The sequence below is a fragment of the Martes martes genome (genome assembly GCF_963455335.1).
Source record: "Martes martes genome assembly, chromosome: 4".
Lineage (NCBI taxonomy): Eukaryota > Metazoa > Chordata > Mammalia > Carnivora > Mustelidae > Martes > Martes martes.
The window spans coordinates 62,457,422-62,480,329 of record NC_137891.1 but is presented as its reverse complement, the minus strand read 5'-3'; the positions used below and the strand labels follow the sequence as shown (position 1 = coordinate 62,480,329).

At 39.6% G+C, this 22,908-nt stretch overlaps 1 protein-coding gene across 1 annotated transcript in view; it reads right to left on the bottom strand.

Annotated features, from left to right (window-relative positions):
• SLCO5A1 (solute carrier organic anion transporter family member 5A1) overlaps positions 1-22,908 on the bottom strand; it is a 130,521-nt gene that overhangs the window by 46,112 nt on the left and 61,501 nt on the right. Inside the window, exon 5 of the mRNA XM_080803189.1 lies at positions 6,079-6,243. Coding sequence (XP_080659315.1) covers positions 6,079-6,243 — 165 coding nt within the window. The remainder of the gene's footprint in view (positions 1-6,078; positions 6,244-22,908) is intronic.

The window sequence follows — 22,908 nt, the reverse complement described above, 5'->3', positions numbered from 1 at the left end:
GTTACCACTCTAAATTAGACTAATACAAAATTTGTTTTAAATCAGAAAACCTAACGAAACTATTTAACATGAATTTAAATTTAATACTGTTTCACAACAGATAAGTTTTTATTGAGCATCTACCAGATAGCAAATGCTTTAAAATAGAATTATCTCATTTCATTTTTTTTTTTCAGTAGCCCTGGGATATGATCACTCACATTTTACAGATGAGAAACAGAGTGGTGAAATTACTTGGCTAAAATCACACATTTAGTTAAATGACAGATCTGGGATTCAAAGAGAGGTCTGTCTGTGGATTACATCAGGACACCCACAGAAAGAAAAACAGATCGTGCTGATACTAGACATGGCCAAAGTTAGTGGTGATGCAACATTACCAAAAATATCACAGAAAATTAATTGGTTAATAACTAATCCTCTTCTAAGAAAATAATACAACTCTATGGGGAATGTAAGAATAAGTTTATTTGATGCATGTGGTTTTTGAAAAAAAATGACTTAATCTAAGATTTTAGAAAAGGAAGAAATCATAGAGTTCCTTCCAGTCCAAATTATTGTTTTCTAGGGAGCCTGGATGGCTCAGTCGGTTAAGTGTCTGCCTTCAGCTCAGATCATGACCCCAGGGTTCTGGAATCCAGTCCATATTGGGCTTCCTGCTCAGCAGGGAGTCTGCTTCTCCCTCTACCCCTCCCCTCTGCTTGTGATTTCTCTTTGGGGGGGGGGGAGGGATATATATATATGTATATATGTTTGGGCTCTTTGCTCAGCAGGGAACCTGATTCTCCCTCTGCCTCTCCCCCTGCTCATGCTCTCACTCTCTTTCTCTCTCGGATAAATAAAATCTTTAAAAATATATTTTAAAATATAAAAAGTATTACAGAAGTACTTTGTAATACCCACTGAGACTCCGCTTTGAGCTCTGATTCCTGGGTATTCCCAATACCTGTCAGTGGTCCCGGATACAAGAGAGGACATAGGTCCTGCCATGCCCTTCAGAGATGGTCTGTGACTGGGAAGTACATTTTCCCTTGAGTGCTGTTGTCACAGAGTACTCATGTGTAAGCATTGTCACTCTGGGACCTCTGAGCCTTCTTAAGCAATTAAACCCGGTTTAACCATCACCATCAGTGCACTGGCTTAGAACCTGCCACATGGTAGGCACTCAAACATGCCTTAAATTAGCTAGCTAATCAACAAATACAAAGAATCTGAGTATCTCGACTTAATGTCCACTATAACCTTCTACAAAAGTTCTAATTAGCACCAAAGAAAAACACATGTAATTTAATGTAATAAATACCTTTCTGCCCAAAAGACAAAGAGCCTATAATTGTCACTCTTAGGTCCTAATAGCCTCTATTTATCTCAAGATTGTTTAAAAGTATAGAAGTAAAAAGATGCTAGCAGCTGCTGCAAGATGTTGGTTTGTAAGGACCTTCCTCTCCTCTCCCAAAGCACATCATGTTCAGTGCCTGCCCATGCCTTGTGGAGTCCAAGGTCACTGCCTGACCTTGGAAGTGGGCAGTGATGCCAAGTGTAGCCATACTTAATATGGTCTATTTGCACTTAAAAGTTTAATGTTAATGTTTAAAAAAATCTATGTATACATTTACAAAATTAGTACAAAAATGTATTTTTAAAAACTATTCTTATAAAATTAAAAAACTGGTACAGAAAAGCAGAAGAATGGAGCAAATCAAAGCATGTGCATGTCTCTCTGGCTTCCAAGTATGCAGTGACTCCCAGAGGCTGCAGTCTGAGTTCAGGGGTACTGCTTTGAACCTCATCAAAAACAACCCCCAAATCAGCAGCTGAAGACAGATGGCAAATATTTGGTTAATTAGACAACATTAAAAATGATAGTCATTTTTTAAAATCACACCCCAACCTAATCCCCTTACCAAAGGAATAAGTATTTTGATTATTCTCCAATGAAAAGCAAAATAGAATTCTCTAATACAAACTCCAAAGATAAACTATTGTCTAACCCTTTATAATTCTGCACACACAAGGGCAGGACCCCAAGAAAGCAAAGGTGATGCTGAAAGATGCTGGTGCTCTGAAAATGAGTGTTCTTGACCATGGTTCAGTGGGGTGTGTGTGTGTGTGTGTGTGTGTGTGTGCGTGTATATATATGATGGAGGTTGAAACTTAGAATACTGTTTCTCCGAAATAGTAAAAAAAAAAAATTTAACTGCCTGGAAATGATAAAATAGCACAAACCTATAATAATATTTCAATAAAAATCACATATGGATTTTCAAATACTCCAAGATACTAGTCTCCAGGCTCTAACTATTTGCATGTCTTTAACCAAGTTGTTTAAAACTCCCTAGACTTTTGTTTCCTCATCTGGAAAATGGGCATAATCAAGAACACCTACTACATAGCCACTGGTTCATGGATTAAGTCATGTCCATATGAAAGAGCATGGGTAGGGTCTTCTACTTAGTAAACACTCAGTAAAGTCAGCAGATATTTTATTATCACCATTATTATCATAGAGGTTTCATTCTCAGACCTGTTCAAGCACCATGACTTCAAATGTAAGAGGCTACCAGCAACATCTTCAATGATAATTCCCTTTCCTATAATATATGATCAAGCTGTGTTTTTCAATTTATATTGTTGTGCCCATTTGAAGTTAGGGAAGATCCAAAACAAATCACTACTCACTACTTCACTGGATCCTCACAACAACACTGACTCATAAAGACAGGGGAGCTATTGTCTTCATGACACAGGTAAGCTTCAGTTTTAGCTGAAGTGTAAGAAGTAGAAGGACTTGCCAAAAGTCACACAGCTAGTAACCAGCAGTGGCAGGATTCAAGGCTGTTCGGCCTCCTCCTTCAGGGCTCTTGCCATCATTTCAGCCTTTTCCAAAACATCAACCTTCAAATAGTTCACTTCAGTCAACAAATGTGACCCTAAGTGGGTTAGCAGAAATACCACAAATGGGAAGGTGTAACGTGAACTTGGATTTACGGTTACATAGATACGAACACGGGCAGATCTGTAAAACAACTTAGGGTTCTGGTTTGAGTCTAACACACACACATACATGCACACACACACACACACACACACCCCACTCACACACACACACAGGGCACAGCTCTGTGAGAGCTGGTGCTCAAGGGCTATGGGGAGAGAAAGTGAACAAAGGCCTGTGTTCTGATACGTCTGGAGCGTCCTCCCTATCATATGACACAGTACAAGCAAATGGCTATGGAGGGTCAAAGTATTTATTCAAATAATCCTTTTAAATTTAAAAAAAAAAGAACTTTAACTCAAAAATTTTGTCAGATGAGAAATTAAAACTATGTTAAAATTCTGGGGCACCTGGGTAGCTCAGTCGGTTAAATGTCTGACTCTTGATTTCTTTTCGGCTCAGGTCATGATCTCAGGATCATGGGATCCTGGGATCCAGCCAACATCAGCAGGGAGTCTGCTTGTCTCCCTCTCCCTTTGCCCCTCCCCCTGCTTGCGCTCACTCTCTCTCTTAAATAAATCTTTTTTTTAAAAACTATATTAAAATTCTTGTTCAGATAAATTTCTTCATTCTCTAAGTCACTTACACGCATAGAAAGAGAACCAAAGATTCAATTAAACTAAGTAAGTCCTTTAAAAATACAAATCTCTGCTCATGGGGTAAGAAGGATTCAATTAATAAAAATTCAAAAAATCAAGGTGAGCTTTCAAAGAGATTATCATCCTTGTTCATTTTACTATAATATGACAGGCAACCTTCTACTCTTAATCAATCTGAATATCTTTGACGATTATTATTTATCTATTTGGAAAGAAAGGAAAAGGTATGAGCTGGAAATAAAAAAGCCTTTTATCAGAACACAGGAGATTATCAAACATAGTGTAAAAATTGCACTGACAGTACGCCTGGGTGGCTCAGTTGGTTAAGCCACTGTCTTCAGCTCAGGTCATGATCCTAGAGTCCTGGGATCGAGCCCCACAGGGAGTCTGCTTCTCTCTCTCCCTCTGCCTCTCCCCCTGCTTGTGCTCTCTCTCTCTCTCTCTGTCAAATACATAAATAAAATTTTTTTTTTAATTGCACTGACAATGTTAAAAAAAAAAAAAACTACAATGACAAAACCAGAATGGAATTGGCACTGTGTGATGCTGTTTATTTAATCCTGATGTTGGAACACAGAATGAACAAATTCCATGAGCTAGTTTTATTCAAACCTGTATCCCCCTTAACCAAGGGGGCCATATTCAGTGATGACTGCCTTGACCACACCACTGTGGAACTCTGTGGCCAAAACACCTCAGTCCAGCTGAACCTTTTGCTCTATTTTTCCACAAGGAGTCTTATGTCTAGCCACTGCCTCTACCATAATTAAATGATGGCCTTAGTCAATATGATTCAATATGCATCAAGTCCTACCTAGCTCAGTTCTGTACCACAGCCCTAGCAACTGTTGCTTAGTCAAAATGGCACCTTTGGAGGGGGGTGGGGGTTGGATGGGATGATCCAGACAGCTCTGCTCCCTAGTCTGGCTGGAACAGGGACACACAGGATGGAACAACAGTGTTTCTTGATGTGTGTCCTGAAGAAAATCTCTCCTGAAGAGAGATGCCATTCAAAAGCTGGATTTCACAGTCAAGTCAATTTGGGAAAGACAGTGCCTTGAGCCTGTGTCTGGGAACTTCACAATGCACACTGGCATGGTAAGGGTTGTGAAGAGTCCTACAGCAAACACCTCTGTAACATTTCAACTCAGCAAGTCCCAGATTTATTTGACTGATGACTCTTCTTGACAGTAACACTTACTAATACTGAAACTTAGGGAAATGCTTGAGACTACTCTACATTTATCAGCTGTGTGTCTTCATATCTAGCTACAAGACAACTCTTGGTTTCCCTACCAAGAATAGTCACTCAAACAAAGGGTTAGTGTAAGAATTAAACTAGAAATGTGTCGTTCAGATTTTCTGGCAACCAAACTATTAAGTAATTTGCAAATTTTACCTTAATATAAGGAAAACATATATTTTTGAAAAACAAATAGAGAAAAACATATATTTGGGTGACCATTACAATGATCCAAAGCAGTATACTCTTTACGAAAATATTTGCAATCATGGACCCACAACCCCAATGTATGTCTTTTTATGTGCAAAGTGAATGGAGAGAACAAAGTGATTACCCAAATATTTCAACTCAACTTCTCTTTTTATAATAATAATATAACTTTGCCTGTTAATTTTCAGACAATTCAAGCTTCCTAAGTTTGAATGTGGATATAGAAGATAAAGTAGGAGCCAGAGTCATCAGAAAAGTTATCATCAATCTCCACTTAACTATTTAAGTAATATTTTATTAATAAATTAAGCCTTGGGCAGATACAGGAATTTGACCATCTTTGAAACCACTAAGGATATATCCAAAATATAATGATATAATGCACTGGAAATTCCCCCAATATCTGAGAATTAAGGGTCCCGCATTTCAAAACAGCCAATTTACTATGAAAAAAGATTTGAGTATTACATACAATGGGTACCCGTATCATAGTCTCCAAAAATCATTTCCCCAGACATAAAACACCTTCTAAAACAAAATTCATAGATTTCCTTTATAAGGTCAAGTGTCTTCTCTAATTCAATCAAAAATCTGTTTACATTCAGGATGGGGAAATCCTGATACCATGCACCTGATCTATAGTTCAGATTATCCATTTAAAAATTTTTAATTCTTTTTTTAACTTAACTCTTGCCACCCATAAAAAGATGTATTCAGATCTAATTTTGAATGCCATTGCCTATTTCCTTCTTTTTAACTGAGAACCATAAAAACATAATTATGCAAAGTTCTTCCTTTCCAAAAGACAGTTGGTAAAAATGTCACACAGTAACACAACCCAAGTCAACAAGAAAACATTCAAAGACCTTCTCCTCCTAAAATGGGGGCGGGGGGTGAGGGGAAGCAGGTAGCTGTTAATGAATTTATTTAACACTTTGATGTTAGAAGGAACTTTCTCTTCACTCATTGCATTTTAGTTTAGTGGTCAAAAATGATCATGTTTTCAAGGAGCTCTAACGGCAGTGCCTTACCAGTGTAGATGCTGGCATTGGAAGCTGGGATACCAAACTGTGACTCGATGAACTTGGGAATGAAGGTAATGAAAGCAGTTACAATGGCACTCTCAGCTGTGTATGACAAACTCACAAAAAGGAATGTCATGTTGCTTAAGATCCTGACAGCTGCTCTTGGTAGGTCTACAAAATGACAAAAATGACAAATGAATGTTATAAATAAGGGATGGAAAATAAAATAAAATTGAATTGTTTTTGAAATGAACTGGAAATAGCCATTCAGCAATATTCAAGACTATTGAACAGAGAATAAAACCAGAACAACCTGATGACTGATTAGAAATCATCCCCTTTATTAAACAGATTTGGGGTTGTTAAAAATTTTTCAACTAGGAGGAGGAAATTTTAAAAAGTAGTAAAAAAAAAACATATCTATACACAAATAACCTTACAAAAATAATCCAATCTATGACTCCTGTTCTAAAAACTGCTTAAGATAAATTATTCACAATTTTTATTGATTAAAACAATGTTATTCTTTGTTAAAACCCAAGAGTCTACTAAATGGGCAAAGAACTTGCAGTACAGTCCTACATTATAGTTCCCACGTCATTCAACTAGCAGTTCCCTAGGAAAATGCACTTCTGAAGTGTCATATCCCTGACCCCGCATTGAAGACACCCACAGCAGGGGAACTGGTACATGATTCTGGTCATTTGATCTTCCAGCCTCATTATGAAACAGGAAATGATACAGCTAGAAGGGCTTAAGGGTCAGGTCACCAGCTCACGTACTCCCAGGGACTTTGGTCTGGGGAAGGAAGAGAAATGCTCTCCAAAAGGAGGATACCCCAGAGGTGGGGGCTCAGGACCGTCCCAGCTGCCTCTCAAGGAAGAGAGAAAAGTCTTGTCTTCAAGTCTTTGCATTTATTTTACAGAACTTGCCATATAGATATATTCCAAGATGTATGCCTAGGTATCTTCATTTCAGCATTATTTACAATGGCAAAAATTTAAGGAAAAAGACTAGATGTCCATCACTGGAAAATGTTTAAATAAATTATGGCACAGCCCCATAATGAAATACTATGCAGTAGCTAAAAACAATACAGAGCTCTATGTGCTGGCATAAAAGGAACTCCAAGAAATATTTTTATAAATGAACAAAGCAAGCTGCTGCATAAATATACATATACATGAGTATGTAAATATATATACATATACATATACGTAATATCAAAGTAAAAATCAAACCAAAACAACATATTTATATGTGGTTGAATATATACTTCACAATATATACAACACCAAGAAATTCTGTAAGTGAAAATAAGATTGGGAAAGAGGAATAAAAGGAGATTCTTATGCATTTTTGCATGTTTATAATATGAATTAACTCACATTGATGAAGTTTTGGAATATAGGTGAGGTTCAGTGGGATGAAGCCCAGAGCCAATGACCAAGAAAGGATTCTTGAGATGTATTTGGTGCAAAGTGGTGGTTTATTAAAGCATGGGGACAGGACCCGTGGGCAGGAAGAGCTGCTGGCCAGGATTGTGAGGGGTGGCTGATTATATACTACGGGGTTGGGGAAGATAAGGAAAAGGGAGAGTTTGAAAGAACTTTCATGTATTAAAGAAGACACACAGGATACCAGAGGCTTTGCTATTTCTCAAGTTAAGGTTGTTTTTCCTTTTAGTAAGGCATTCACAGTAAGACAGTTGGGAGCTCCCTGGAGGAATGTCACACTCATGGCACACATGTCCTTGCCAATGAGCTTTATGGGTTTAAAAGAAATTCAACTTTATTTACATTTCCCTCTGCCTCAGCCTCCCTCAGTTTTATGGAGGGGAAGGTGACGTTAGTGCTTCAGGAACACAGTTGTCTCTGGAAGTTAGGCTATTGATTAAGAAAGCTTCTACCTTATAAATCACTAGGACATTTATAAACTGAGGCAGACGCAGGTCTTGCAGGATTGTGATCTCTACAAGATAACTGTTTTTCCTTTAGGGCAGCCAGGAGTGCCTGAGGAATGTCACATATATCCCATGGTTACGGGTGTGGTTCGAGGGTTATCAGCTTCTGCTTTACCCTCAGCTTGCCTTCTGTTCCCTCGTCGACATTTATGTGATCTTTACATATCTTGGAACGTATCATGGAAAAAGATAAGCTGCATTATTTCTGTACAGTCATCACAGTTATCAAAATGGTTGTTCTCTAGGGTGTCTGGGTGGCTCAGTCAGTCAAGCATTCCCCTCTCGATTTTTGACTTAGGTCATGACCTCGGGGTCGTGAAACTGAGCCCCACGTTGAGCTCCAGGCTCAGCAGGGACTCTGCTTAAGATTCTCCTTCTCCCAGGGCACCTGGGTGGCTCAGTGGGTTAAAGCCTCTGCCTTTGGCTCGGGTCAGGATCTCAGGGTCCTGGGATCAGGCCCCATGTAGGGCTCTCTGCTCCGTGGGGAGCCTGCTTCCCCCTCTCTCTCTGCCTGCCTCTCCGCCTACTTGTGATTTCTGTCTGTCAAATAAACAAATAAAATCCTTAAAAAATTTTTAAAAAAAGATTCTCCTTCTCTCTCTCCCTTTACCCCTCCCCCTGCTTGACTGTGTATTCTTTCTCTCCCTCTCTAAAATAAATAAATCTTAAAAAAAAAAAAAACAGCTATCACCTTATGCTACAACATAGTAAAATCAATTCATAAAAATTAAGCAAAACTTGTTACTAAAGCTATAATTTATCGCCTATTCACCAGAATTTAAAACTTAGGAAGTCAAGACTATTTGCTAATCATTTTAAAATGTAAATTAATGTTAATGTTCTATATCTTAATTTAATCATTAAAGTTTAAATGAACATTTAAAATAAAAATTAAGATGCATACTTCATTTTTTAACCTGGAAAAACACACCAGAAAAAAATATATAATTCAAGTACTTCATAAAATTACCCAATATTCTCTTATAAATATGCAAATCAGAAGGTCATATCTAAGATTTAAAAATTAGAGCAGGGGCGCCTGGGTGGCTCAGTGGGTTAAAGCCTCTGCCTTCGGCTCAGGTCATGATCCCAGGGTCCTGGGATCGAGCCCCACATCGGGCTCTCTGCTCCATGGAGAGCCTGCTTTCTCCTCTCTCTCTCTGCCTGCCTCTCTGCCTACTTGTGATCTCTGTCTGTCAAATAAATAAATAAAATCTTTAAAAAAATAAATAAATAAAAAATAAAAATTAGAGCAGTGCCTGGCTGGCTCAGTCGATAAGAGCATGGGACTCTTAATCTTGCGGTCATGAGTTCAAGCTCCACAGTGTGGAGCCTACTAAAAAAAATAAAATAAAATAAAAAATAAATAAATAAATAAATAAGATTTAAAAATTAGAAAATTAGAAGATTTTTTATCCACATTTGGGGACTCAAATTAAGTCTATTTGGTATATTAAATCTAAATATTGTTGAATATAAAACACCTGGTGAAATTATACAACAAATTTTTTTAATCCAAGAAGATAGCATATGTATCAAATAAACATTTTAAAAGATACTTGTTATAGGGGCACCTGGCTAGCTCAATCAGAAGAGTGGAAAGGCATGTAACTTTTGACCTCAGGGCCATGAGTTCCAGTCCCACATTGGGTGTAGAGATTCCTTAAATAAATAAATTTTTTAAAAAAAGATACTTATTACAGAAAACAGATTTTTCTCTTATACCAATTTCGTGTGCTAAAATAGGCCTTTAATTTCAATGCTAACTAAAAATATATGTCATATTTGTTCTTCTCTTTCATAAATAAATAAAACAAAACCCAAAAAAAACCCTGGTGTTATTTAAGAAGAATTTAGCAAAAGTTGAAATTCAACAACTTTAAGTTAGCTTCCTTCTTTCTTTCACCTTCCTCCTTCCCTTTGTTGGAGCTAAATCTTCAACATACATGCCCTGCAAGAACAAAGGGCCAGATATACAGACTTGGGTCTTTAGCTGGTGGGGCTGGGAGTTTGTTTAAATGCAAGAAGAGTAAGTAAGTAAGTCCATTAAGATTAATGGCAGTCAGCCTTCTAATGGCCAGAGAAGGGAGTTTACAAATATGGACAGGGGATAGTTAGATATCAGATTGGAACTGAAGGTAATGGTATGAAGTCATGGGATGGATGGACAGATAGACAGATGGGTAGGTAGAAGACGATTGATAGATATAATGATAGACGATAGATAGATAAAGATGACAGATGATAGATACATGTGTGTGAATGTGAGCACACACATATATTTCCTTATTCGGTCTACTACATGGCTTAGAAGTTGTAACACCCTAGTAGCAAAGAGTACACCTAACACCCAGTGTGTGGTTTCTAAGGGCCATTTTCCACTCAACAGAGAGCTCCTTGGAGAAATGTCTAACTTCAGAGCTGAGACAGAAAATACAAGATGAGCCTGGAAAATCTTGTTTAACAAGAAAGTAAAGTGCTTAGAGAATGACGGGGACATGTCAGAAGGACACCAAAGAGAGTTTGAAGGATCCCAAATAGTCAAATATGAAGCAATTTAAGGTCAATGGATGCTAAAAGTGGTAAGTGAAAGTTTAACAGAAAAAAGATACAGTCAATCTTCATTATTTACAGATCTAGTATTTTCAAATTTGCCCACTCGCTACAATTTATGTGTAACCCCCAAATCAAAACTCTCGGGGGTGGCCATTCAAGGTCATGCACCAAATGGCAAAAAAAAATTTGAGTTGTAGGACACACACTTTCTTGGCAAAGACTGCATGAGGCCTCTCCTTCTGTCTTCCTGGGTCAGCTCTCATGCTGCAAGCAAGTGTCCTTTTCATAAGATATTGTCAAATTTTTAGCATTTTTGTGTTTTGGGTGATTTCCCTGTTTCAAATGCCCCCAGACATAGTGCTGAAATGCTGTCTAGCATTCCTAAGAGGTTGTGATGTGCCATGTAGAGAAAATGCGTGTGTTAGATACACTCCCTTCAGGCATGAGTCATACTGCTGTTGGTGGTGGATTCAATGTTAATGAATCAACAATATATATTGAGTAAGGTGTCTTTGAACAGAAACATACATGAAACAAGGTTATGTATTAATTGGTTGATGATTATATTGTGACAGGAATCCAACCCTGTGTTTCTCCTAGAGCAATGCCTCGGTGTTCGCCAACTCAATGTTCGCGTGACTTTATAGAACACAACTACCACGAATGAGAATCAACGGGATTTGGATAGCTTCAAAGTACTTCCCCACAGAATACCTACAAATTACTTATTGATTTAGAACTGCAAAATATTTATTAACTTTAGAGTACAGAAACCTGGTAGATACAATCTTCTCTAAGAGATAAAAGTTCACAGGGACAGGGATGCCTGGGTGGCTCAGTTGGTTAAGCGGCTGCCTTCGGCTCAGGTCATGATCCCAGCGTCCTGGGATCGAGTCCCACATCGGGCTCCTTGCTCCGCAGGGAGCCTGCTTCTCCCTCTGCCACTCTCTCTGCCTGTGCTCACACTCTCTCTCTCTCTCTCTCTCTCTCTGGCAAATAAATAAATAAAATCTTTAAAAAAAAAAAAAGTTCACAGGGACAGTAGCGTTACATAGCTCCTGGTAAAAGGCACTGGAGCAGAGCATGGTTTCAGTGGTATGCCACCAAGGACATCAATCAGGAGGTGACATTATCAAACCCAAACTGAGGAACATTCTATAATGTTATCAGCTTATACTTTTTTAAAAGATCAAGGTCATAAAAATAAGGAAATAATGAGAAACTAATTCAGATTGAAGAAGACTAAAATACACCCCAAAGAAACACAGTATGTGATCTGTGAATTGAATTTGGACATAAAGGGCATTGTTGAAATCACTGATGAAGTTTGAATAGGGCTTGTGGTCTAGGTGGTAGCACTGGATCAATGTTAATTTCCAGGTTTTGATGGCTGCCCTGTGGTCACGTAGGACAATGTCCTTGTACTTATGAAACACACATTGAAGAAGACAGGGCAGTAGAGCACCACGTCTGCAACTTCTCAGATGGGTCAGAAACGTTAACAACTGAGAATTGAGTACAGGACACACATAGCTCTGTGCACTCTTTCTGTGGCTTTTATGTAAATTCAAAATAATTTCAAAAACACAAGAAAAATCACACACACAAAACAGTGTAAGCTGAATCCATACATTTGCACTCCAATGCCTAACGTTTACGCTGCAGAATATATTTTAGATAAATTTCTTCATGCCATTTATAACTGTCATTGTAAAATCAAGAATACAGGAAAAAGCCTGATGAAGGAGAGCTAAAATAATGGTAACAAACATCATTTTTTTCTCATTTAATGCTATGAAATCTTACAAATTCAATGATAAGGGCAAATTGACATTAAAACCAGAAACGCCTTAAACATTAGTAAAGTGGGAATAGAATTCAATGCAAAGTACCAAAATTCAATAGAATGTAATATAAGAGATAGGCTACACATAGAAATCACTTTTTTTTTTAAAGATTGTATTTATTTATTTGACAGAGATCACAGGAGGCAGAGAGGCAGGCAGAGAGAGGAGGAAGCAGACTCCCTGCCGAGCAGAGAGCCCGATGCGGGGCTCGATCCCAGGACCCCGGGATCATGACCTGAGCCGAAGGCAGAGGCTCCAACCCACTGAGCCACCCAGGCACTCCTAGAAATCACTTTTAAAAGAGGTATTACTTAAGGAGTGCACTTGTGATGAGAAAGTTGTGTGTTGTACATATGTGTTGTATGTAAGTGGTGTACGTAAGTGTTGTATGTAAGTGTTGCATCACTGGGTTGTACGCCTGAAACTAATAACGCACTGTATGTTGGCTAGCTGGAATGTAAAAGCTTTAAAAAAAAAAAAAAGTGTTGCTGTCACTGGCAGATCCCTTACTCTTTCCCACGTGCACAACCACGGCAGGGCTGGTGACCCAAGACAGCCGGCACTGCCACCAGACCAGATGGTGAGTTGCACACCCATCATAACAGGGCTACGGTACAATAAATTTGATGTCGTCCCCCTGCCTCCTCCACTTGACCTTGCAAACCTTGAGTCAAAGTTTCAGAAAATCTGAGACGTGCGTTATGACTGGCTTCCCGCGGAAGCTGATTAAGGACAGTCTCAGCAAGGGCAGAGATCAGAGTTTCTCATTCTCCAAAGCCTTGTAGCTGACAGCCTAAGAGGAGGCAGCAGGTATGGGTATGGGGTAAGTTTCTGCCCACCAGGTAAGCGTGCTCCAGTATATGTGAGTGTTTTATGCTCCTTCTTAAAAAAACTCTACAACTTGAAGGATCTATTTAGAATAAAGTTTCTGTTTGGAAGAGTAAAGCTTTAAGTCAGCCTGGGTCTCATAGAACCTGAAAGGCGACAGTCATCTTTGAGAGTAGGGCAAAGGGAGAAGCACATTGGTAATACACTTAGTCTGGCGTATAATGGATCTCATTCCAAAGAAAGGTCTGCGTGGCCCTGCCACACTGAAAGTCCCCTTTTCAGTGGCTCCTTATGCCAACGTAGTAAGGTTTAGAGCATATGACCTGATATCCCGAAACGAGCTGATTGTAGCAGGAAAGGAGACTGGACTCAAAGGTGCTTCCAGAAGGCAGGCCTAAGAGGCCTGGGACACCATACATGAACACAGACTGGCCAAGCCCTTTACTTTGTGCCCTATACCGTTGGCACCTGCCACACAGTGAATTAGGCTGTGCGTATGAAGATCTGAGTGAGAACATAAGTAAGGAAAAGGAACTGAGCATCAGTCTGAAGTTGAATATCCAGAGTGGCTGTGGGTCCAAAGCAAGGAACGCATTCCCAAAGCTGCTAGGGGCCCCGCAAGAGAGCCTTATGCTAGAACCCCAGTATTTCAGGGGGCTTCAACTTGCTTCTGTCCTTTGCAAACTGAAAGCACCTGTCATGCCTTTTTGTTGTCTTAAACTACTGAAACAGATTTTTTTTACATAATGATATGCTTGAAAAAGATATGCCAACAGAGCGAATGAGCAAGAAAATGGGAAGGCCCAGCTGCCCAGAACTTGGCCTCACTCGGAAGGCCCTCCAGACAGGGTTGCCGTCCACCCTTTCAGTTCTCAAGTCCTGTGATTCCCACCAGAAGCTCCCTACATGGCCATGGTCTTTCTTCTCTCTGCTATTTACTATATTCCCCTGCAAGTCTGCTCAGCAAATGTCAAGCTCATCCATTGACTCTGTAAGAGACAGCTCCTTCAGACAGGTGCTTCTCCTCTGTGCTCCCACAGCATGCTGTTCATACTGCTACTCATCAAGCCTTCAATAGCTGCATGTGTTTAGCTGTTTGTTTCTTTCAAGAGAGTGTAAATGCTATGAAAGCAGGACTCGGTAAATCTGTATAACTTCAGCTCCCAGCATACATTTGGCATTTTGCAGGCACTCAAAAAATATATCTGGGAGCGCCTGGGTGGCTGGCTCAGTGGGTTAAGCCTCTGCCTTCGGCTCAGGTGATGATCTCAGGGTCCTGGGATCGAGCCCCACATTGGGCTTTCTGCTCAGTAGGGAGCCTGCTTCCCCCTCTCTCTCTCTGCCTGCTTCTCTGCCTACTTGTGATCTCTCTCTCTGTGTCAAATAAATAAAAATTTTTAAAAATCTTTAAATATATATAAATCTGGAATGTGTTTATTAACATTCATTATAACATCAAAGCAACAATTTGTACTAAAACAATATCCATATACATGTGAGAAAATGAAATCTATTCCAAAGATGCATAATTTCCTCCTGGGTAGTTAATTATTTATTAGGAAAGTATAAGTCATAAGATAAAGGGCAGTGCATATAATGGTGGGCTTAACAAGACCACAGAAAAATGTGAAGGACCAAATAGATAATCCTTTTTAAAATATGGCTTTCTGGAGCTAAAGAATCCTAAAAAGATTTAGATCAGATTATAAACCAAAAATTCCATTAAAGAAATAATAAAATACTAACCAGAGAAGGAGGAAATATACAATATTTCATCCATCCAGCATATCTGGGGAAAATAGGTGTTTGGAATGCTTGAATTTTTCAGATAACTGGGCAATTGCCTCTTAAAGCAACAAAACTTTAAGCATTTTGTTTGTGTTAACTGGTATTACTAGAAAATCCATAGCATAATTTGACATTCTCTTCAAGATTCAGAATCACAATTATGAATGATAGTATCTATCTGTGGATTTGTTTTAGTATTTTTTTAAGCCTTCTATTTATTTTGATTTTTTTTAAAGATTTTATTTATTTATTTGACACACAGAGAGAGATCACAAGTAGGCAGAGAGAGAGGGGGAAGCAGGCTCCCCGCTGAGCAGAGAGCGTAATGCGGGGCTCGATCCCAGGACCCTGAGATCATGACCTGACCCGAAGGCAGAGGCTTAACCCACTGAGCCACCCAGGCGCCCCTATTTTCTGATCTTTTTTGGTTGCAGGGACATTCCTTCCCTGTGATGTGTTGTGGTGTTTGTTTTTGCCTGCTGACATTCTACTTCTACACCAGCTTTTTTCTGTTATGTTCTTTTGAAGGGCCTCTGTGAAGTAGACATAGATTTCAATTTCGTTCTTTTGGACATCAATTTTTTTCATTTAAATTGGGGGGGATGAGGAGTGGTGGTTTTATTATTATAAAAAATAGATGAATTATTCTATTGAGTTGTTGACTAAATTTTATTACCTGGAAACTAACATTATTTCCAGATATACATGATAAAAATTAAATGCCAAATAAGGGGGTACCTGGGTGGCTCAGTGGGTTAAAGCCTCTGCCTTTGGCTCAGGTCATGGTCTCAGTGTCCTGGGATCAAGCCCTGCATTGGGCTCTCTGCTCAGCGGGGAGCCTGCCTCCTCCTCTCTCTCTGCCTGCCTCTCTGCCTACTTGTGATCTCTGTCTGTCAAATAAATAAATAAAATCTTAAAAATAAATAAATAAATGCCAAATAAACATACTGACCACTCTTAATACCTTTCATAATTTTTCTGATGTAGAAATTTTTGGACATAATATTTCTTCTTGTGGAAAAAAAAGATTTATCTGAAGATTATAGCCTATTCAGTTTATTTTCCTTATGTCTAAATTCAAGTAAAGTAAATATATTTCCAAAAATAATTTGTTGAGGTCAAATTTACATAACATAAAATTATTTTAAGATGAACAATTCAGGGGCATTCAGTACCTTCATAACGGTGTGCAATCACAATGGTGTACAACATCCATCTAGTTTCAAAACATACTTTCTGTTATAAAAATAATGTAAGCTTCTGTGTCCAGGAGTGCTGTTGGAATGCACTTTTATTTTATTCTTTATATCCTTATGTACTTTCTAAATTTTCTACAACAAACATTTATTATTTTTATATTCTAAAAAAAAAACCACTCTGTAATTTTTAAAAGAATGCAACAATATGTCATCTTCCAAGATAAGTCTCCCTGACTCAGTCAGCTAACTTAGGAATTCCTTCCTCCTCTTCCTTCAATCTTCCTTAGAATGTACATACCTCCATTTAAAGACTTATATTTTATTATGTCAATTTTCCTTTCTACCTCCCAGTTCTTTGTCCCATAGCTGTTGCTCAATAAAGATATTTGTGAAAGAGAAAAACAAAGAAAGAGAGACATTTTCCTAAGCTAGATACTGTCAGCCTTCTATGAATAATTAGAAGGATTTGGGAGGGTAATTGGGAGGGGGGCGCAGTCGGTTAAGCATCAGACTCTTGGTTTCTCTTCAGGTCATGATCTCAGGGTCATGAGATCGAGCCCACATCTGGCTCCACAATTAACGTGGAGTCTGCTAAAGGACTCTCTCTCTCCCTTTTCCTCTACCCTCCTCCCTCTCTCATATAAATAAATAAAGCTTTGAGGTTTAAAAAAAAAAAAAAAAAAAGGAAGGACTTGGGGAGAACATCTTTTCCCAAACATCTTAGATGACACGGATTTCTTAAATGAAAGTAAAATTTGAGGAAAGTATCAACTGAAGAAGCAGATCTAGACAGCTTAAACAGACTAAGTCAAACAAGACATAGAATTCACCCTAGGCACAAACAAAGTAACCAAGAGTAAAAATGGGAACACCAGAGTGGGGGGTCATTGTCATATAAAAGGTTGGGATTATAAAATAATAAAATATGTGCCAAAATACAGAGTGCTTTTCAAAGTACATGGGCGGGACCCAAAGCCTCAGCCTCGAGAGCTCCAGAAAGATCCCCGGAAGGTGGGGAGAAGGAACGTGGCATAAAGAAAGGTGGAGAAAACACCGTATGATAATAGTAGTGGAGTCAGGCCAGGTGAGTGTATGCTTTGGCTGTAACATATAAGCTTTTATATTAATAATACTTTTTCATTTTTCAGTATTTTATAATGTTTTGACATCTTAAAAATCCTTGCTGGCTGGGAAGAGACTAGACTACCAAGTTTTAGAGATAGCATGGGTCAGCTGGGAGCTCATCTTTTACACATGGACTATCTGGTCCTGAGTATATAGTCCCAACCACCTCTTTACTGTGCTCTTACCCCCCGCCCACCAGTGTTGTCTCCATCCTACATCACCCAGGGCCAGGTACCACACAACCAGACCACCCCCACAGCCCAAAGCCCACCGAAATGACACAGACAAGCCAGTTGTAAACTGCTGACTGCCCTGCCTTTTCTTTCCTATGGAAACCCCCACTGGGGTCTGGCCTTGGCTTTACCCTCACTCTTGTCTTTTGTTTTCTGATCAAAACCTGGTGTTTCCCTTGCAGCCCTGTGTGCCCCCTTCTCTTGGGAAATGCAAGTAATAAATCCTCCTTTCATGTTATGATTCCATCATGATTCCATCACCCCCATAAATTAAAATGCTGTGGGTATAAATTAGAGAGCCACTTCTTTTAACTCCTCTACATAAAACTCCTTGATTCCCTTCTTCTGGAACTACTTTCTAAAAGCATTTAATTTGTGCTTCCACCCCTAATACTTTTTATCTTATTTGTGCACAGCCCAAGTGCCCCCATTATCTGCTCATTCTCTTTGAAACTAATGACCACCCCCTGTACTCCCTACTCACAATTCTCCATAAAAGTGTTGCAATTTTCCTCTCCCCTCCAGGACACACTGGCAAATGGCATTCCCTGCTTGCCAATAAAAGAACAGAAGGAGCCAGATGGTCTTGCACACCACAGTCACCTCTGCCCCTGCACATGAAGCCCCTGAGCCACTTACCTACAGGCAGGGGACAGAAACAGCAGCTGTTGAGGCCCCAAATACATCATTTATAGTTGCTGGCCAAGTACTATTCGCTTGCTGAAATCTAGCATGAGTGAGTATTTTCATATATAACTTTCTAAGTAGATACTACTCTGATGAGTTGATGAGTAACCTCACAGTTTGCACTGAATATAAAGAAACTGCTTTCTTTTTCAGGAATTCTCTGCCAGGCATGTTAGCATTTCCCTCCTAAGCTGGAGGTCCAAATCTAAAGGTTCAACTTCCCACAAGGTAAAATATGCACAACAAAATCAGTGTAATAGGAGAATGAAACAAAGAACCAGAGCCAGAGAAGACGTAAACACAGCACGACGTCAAAACCAGAAAAAAAGAATGAAGTACGTCTATATGAATCCTTGCTGGGCTTCAGACTTGGCTCAGGTTCCTGGCCACCAAAGCAAAAAGTTGTATAATCATCATTAGCAGAAACAATCAAATTGCTTTTCCTCTCTATGCTCCAGAGTAACGGTTCTCACAGTGTGGTCCCTGACCTACCAGCATCAGTATCACCTGAGAAGCTGTTAAAGGTGCAATTACCAAAAAAATAATAATAATAATTAATTAAAAATAAATAAAATTGAATTAATTTTAATTTAAATTTAATTTTAAAAGGGCACCTGGGGGCTCCTAGGTGGCTCAGTGGGTTAAAGCCTCTGCCTTCAGCTCAGGTCATGATCCCAAGGTCCTGGGATCGAGCCCCACATTGGGCTCTCTGCTCAGCAGGGAGCCTGCTTTCCCCCCTCTCTCTCTCTGCCTGCCTCTCTGCCTCCTTGTGATCTCTGTCTGTCAAATAAGTAAATAAATAAATTAAAAAAAAAAAAAAAAGGGCACCTGGGTGGCTCAGTCAGTTAAGCATCCAACTCTTGATTTCGTCCTGGGCCTGGAGCCTGCTTAGGATTCTCTCTTGGCCTCTGTTCCTCCCCCTGTCCTCTCTAAAATTTAATTAATTAATTAATTTTTAAAATACAAATACTCAGGCCACTCAAGGCCTCCTGACTTGAACACTGTGGGCCAGGGCCCAGCACACTGGGTTTTGAGAAGCCCCTGTGGAGCTTCCTAGGTAGCTGAAGTTTGAGAACCACTATTCTCACAAATTAGGGTTTTATATGAAGGGCAGTGAGCATGCTCCTATGGCAAATATGGGGAGTTCAAGCAAGAGGTCAATAAAAGCTGCAAACACAAAACTAAACTGCAGTTCAGCAAGGGAGCAAAGGCAATGTGCAGTGGAACTAAGACAGCACAGACCAAGCACCTGGCCTTGGCGATCCCTCTTTGCTGAGTAAAAGGATTGACCCCAACACATTCCGCACTATACCAGTTTTAAAATACCCAGCAAAGGGCCCTATGCAATAGTTCTGGATATTCTCGGGCAACTCAAATTTGGAATTTATTCCTTCTGTCCTTTTCAACTAGCTCTTTCTGCACTACCTGAGGTTGAAATCCTGAAACCACCTTTGATACCTACCTTCCCATTATCCCGTCAGTGGCCACATACTACAGACACAACCTTTCCTTCCTCAGTAATTCATGCATCAAATATTGACTATCTATAAGGTGGTATAAATTCATCAAGGAACACGGTGGACATGGGACACTTGCCTTCATGGGGCCTACTTTCTCACTGTGGAGACAACAATAGGATAAATAAAATATATGGTATGTTTGATAATGACATACTAAGGAGAAAAATAGAGAAGGGCAGGAGATAATGATACTTTGGAGAGGGACACCTGGGTGGTTCAGTGTCTGCCTTCGGCTCAGGTTATGATCCCAGGGTCCTGGGATCGAGCCCCCTGTCGGGCTCCCTGCTTAGCGGGGAGTCTGCTTCTCCCTCTCCCTCTGCTCTTCCCCCTGCTCATATTCTCTCTCTCTGTGTGTCTCTCTCAAATAAATAAAATCTTTTTAAAAAAAAAGCTTTGGAGGAAGTTGGAGATTTTTTAATAGGGCAGCCAAGCAAGGCCTCCCTGAGAAGGCACTCTGAGTAATATCCTGCAGGAAGTGAGGGGATCTGGGGAACAGCATTCCCAGCAGAGGAATAGCAAATGCCAAGGCCATGAGGTAAGAGTACGTCTGGCAGGTTTGAGGACCAGCAATAAGCCCAATGTGGCTGAAGTGGAATAAACAAACGGGGCTGCAAGAGAGAGATGGGGCTAAACAGATGCAGGGACCAGATGCTCCCCCTAGGAGGTCATACAGAAAAGAGACTTTTCTCTGAGTGAGACAAGAGACCACAAAAGCTGTGAGCAGAGGAGTGGCATTTTAATAGGATCCTTCTGGCTGCAGAGTTGAAAACAACCCAGAGGGGACACGGAGAGAAGTAGGGAGCCTAGTTTCACAGACTACTGTCCTCTCCTTGTTTGCCAGTCAAAACCATGATTGCCTCTCACTGGGACTCTGCACAGCTTTCTACCTGGGCCCCCTCCTCCCTTCCTACCCCTTTCCCTCCCTATTCTTCCAAAAGGAGTGTGGCCAAATGCCTGCTCAAACCTCCCCACTGCCTTCTAGGGACAGAGTCAGTTAAAAGCTCCTAGAACTCAAGCTCTCTATGCACAATGGGGCCCTGCTTTACCTGTCCAACCTCATTTTCCAGGCCTCTCCACACACAACCAACACACCAACCGCAATACACTTGCTCAGCGTTCTCAAATACATCTACACAGCCTGACCTTGCCTTTGCTCTCTAACTGGAACTGGCCCTCCTCCACCTACCGAAACTTTCCAAGTCTGCCAAGGTTCTCCACAAATCCCACCTCCTCTATGAAACCTCTTTTGACCCCTAAACTCGATGTGCACTTGACTGTTATTGAACATCACACCGTTGCGTCTGTCCTCGTTTATGGTCTTTCCATCTGTACTCATCCTGTCTCCCTCCGTGGACTACAAGCTCCCTGAGGGCAAACCATGGCTCACTCATATTCATCTCCACCAGAGCATAAAGTGGCTCTTCCACGGAGTGACCAGTCATCAAATTAAATGATGACAACACAAACACAATCCAAAATTCCATAATTTCAAGTGGCCTATTTAAATCAGTTCATCCTCTCTGAGTAACTATTTTGTTCAGTTGGGATTATAAACATATTGCAGTCTAACACAGACAAAAGTCTAGCAGAGAAAAATCTGTTACATTTTATGCTAACTAGTCATGCTAAGCAGCTAAAAGATTAAAAGTGGACACAAAAATAAAATGTTTCTTATGGTTAACTGCCACCAAAAGTTTTCTATTTAGGAAGATACCCAGCTAAATTTGGAAGATTTTAAAATGCTGGACCTCAAACCTCAGGAAAATTGATCCAGTTAAATATTTTAAGGGTTTATTTTTATTGGTAAGATTTGATGCAATCAATGCTAATCTCTTTATGGAAAGGTAATTCAGACCCACTAAAAATTCTACTTTCTCCTTTGTGGTGTTTTAAAACAGTCTTTTTCCTGCATAATTTATAATAAGAATCTAGAAACACTGAGTCAGATTTTCCCAATGTCTATCATTAAAATGTGGAGGTAGAGAGTGGATTTGTATGGCCCAAATCATTTTTTCAAGGAAGTCTGACTTATTAACTTAGATATTCTGCCACCTCCTCTCTGAAGAAGCTAATACTGGTATCCAAATTTCAAATATTAAATAAAGACTTAAAAGAGCCCTCCTCCAGAAAGTAGGACAAGGGAAAAGGGGATCTGAGAATCAAACTCAGATTTAATTCAAAATGAAATCTTAGCAACCATTCTTTAATTCAAGGCCTTAGTGATGAATCTCAATTTTGTAATAAAAAGTTATGTCAACAGTTGAACAACTCCCAGAGATTTAATTTATCCTTTTGAAAACCAGATTAAATACTAGACTGGCATTTCCTATAGGTGATAGGTATTATATATTGTGGAGGAAATCAATAAGTATAAGATAAATATGAATTAATTTTAAATATTCTAATTGAATATTGTTTCTACATCATCAACATCATTTGAATCATTTTCAACAAAACATTTGCACTATATATTCCGATTAAAACAGGATTCCTTTCTAACAGGAGAAAGTGGTTCTTGAAATTCCAGACTAGATGCAATTAGAGAATTCAGTGCAAGTGAAAGTAAAAAATGAACCAGCTCTGTGTCCTACTCAGGAGATTTAGAGGCAGAAGTGAGATCAGTCATCACAATTAAGGCCTAGGATGAAAAAGTTGAGAAAATATCAGAAACACTGACAGGAAAATCAGAAAGGAAACCAACTACCCATCACTGCTAAAAGATTCCTCTTATTCTTTCCTTTAAAAGAAAACATTCTAATTATAATGAGCATTAAAAAAAAGATGAGAAGAGAATTCCCTACCAGTACAAGATGATATACAATAAATAGTATGTAGATTCCATTTGGAAAAGCAATCTTAAAATTCCATGACGGCTTTTGAACCCACATGCCTAAGTGTGCTTCCTCCCACAAGTAGGTCCTGAGTCAAAGATTCGAGTCCATACAGTTTACCTGGGAGGCTCAGCAAACACTGCTTAGGGCGTGTGATACAGGGGATGTAGAAATAGACCTCAGAACTTTCTCATCCATCAAGTGGGGAAGCTGGGTTGTTCATCAGCCAGTGGTTAAGACTGTTGTATGTGGGGATGAG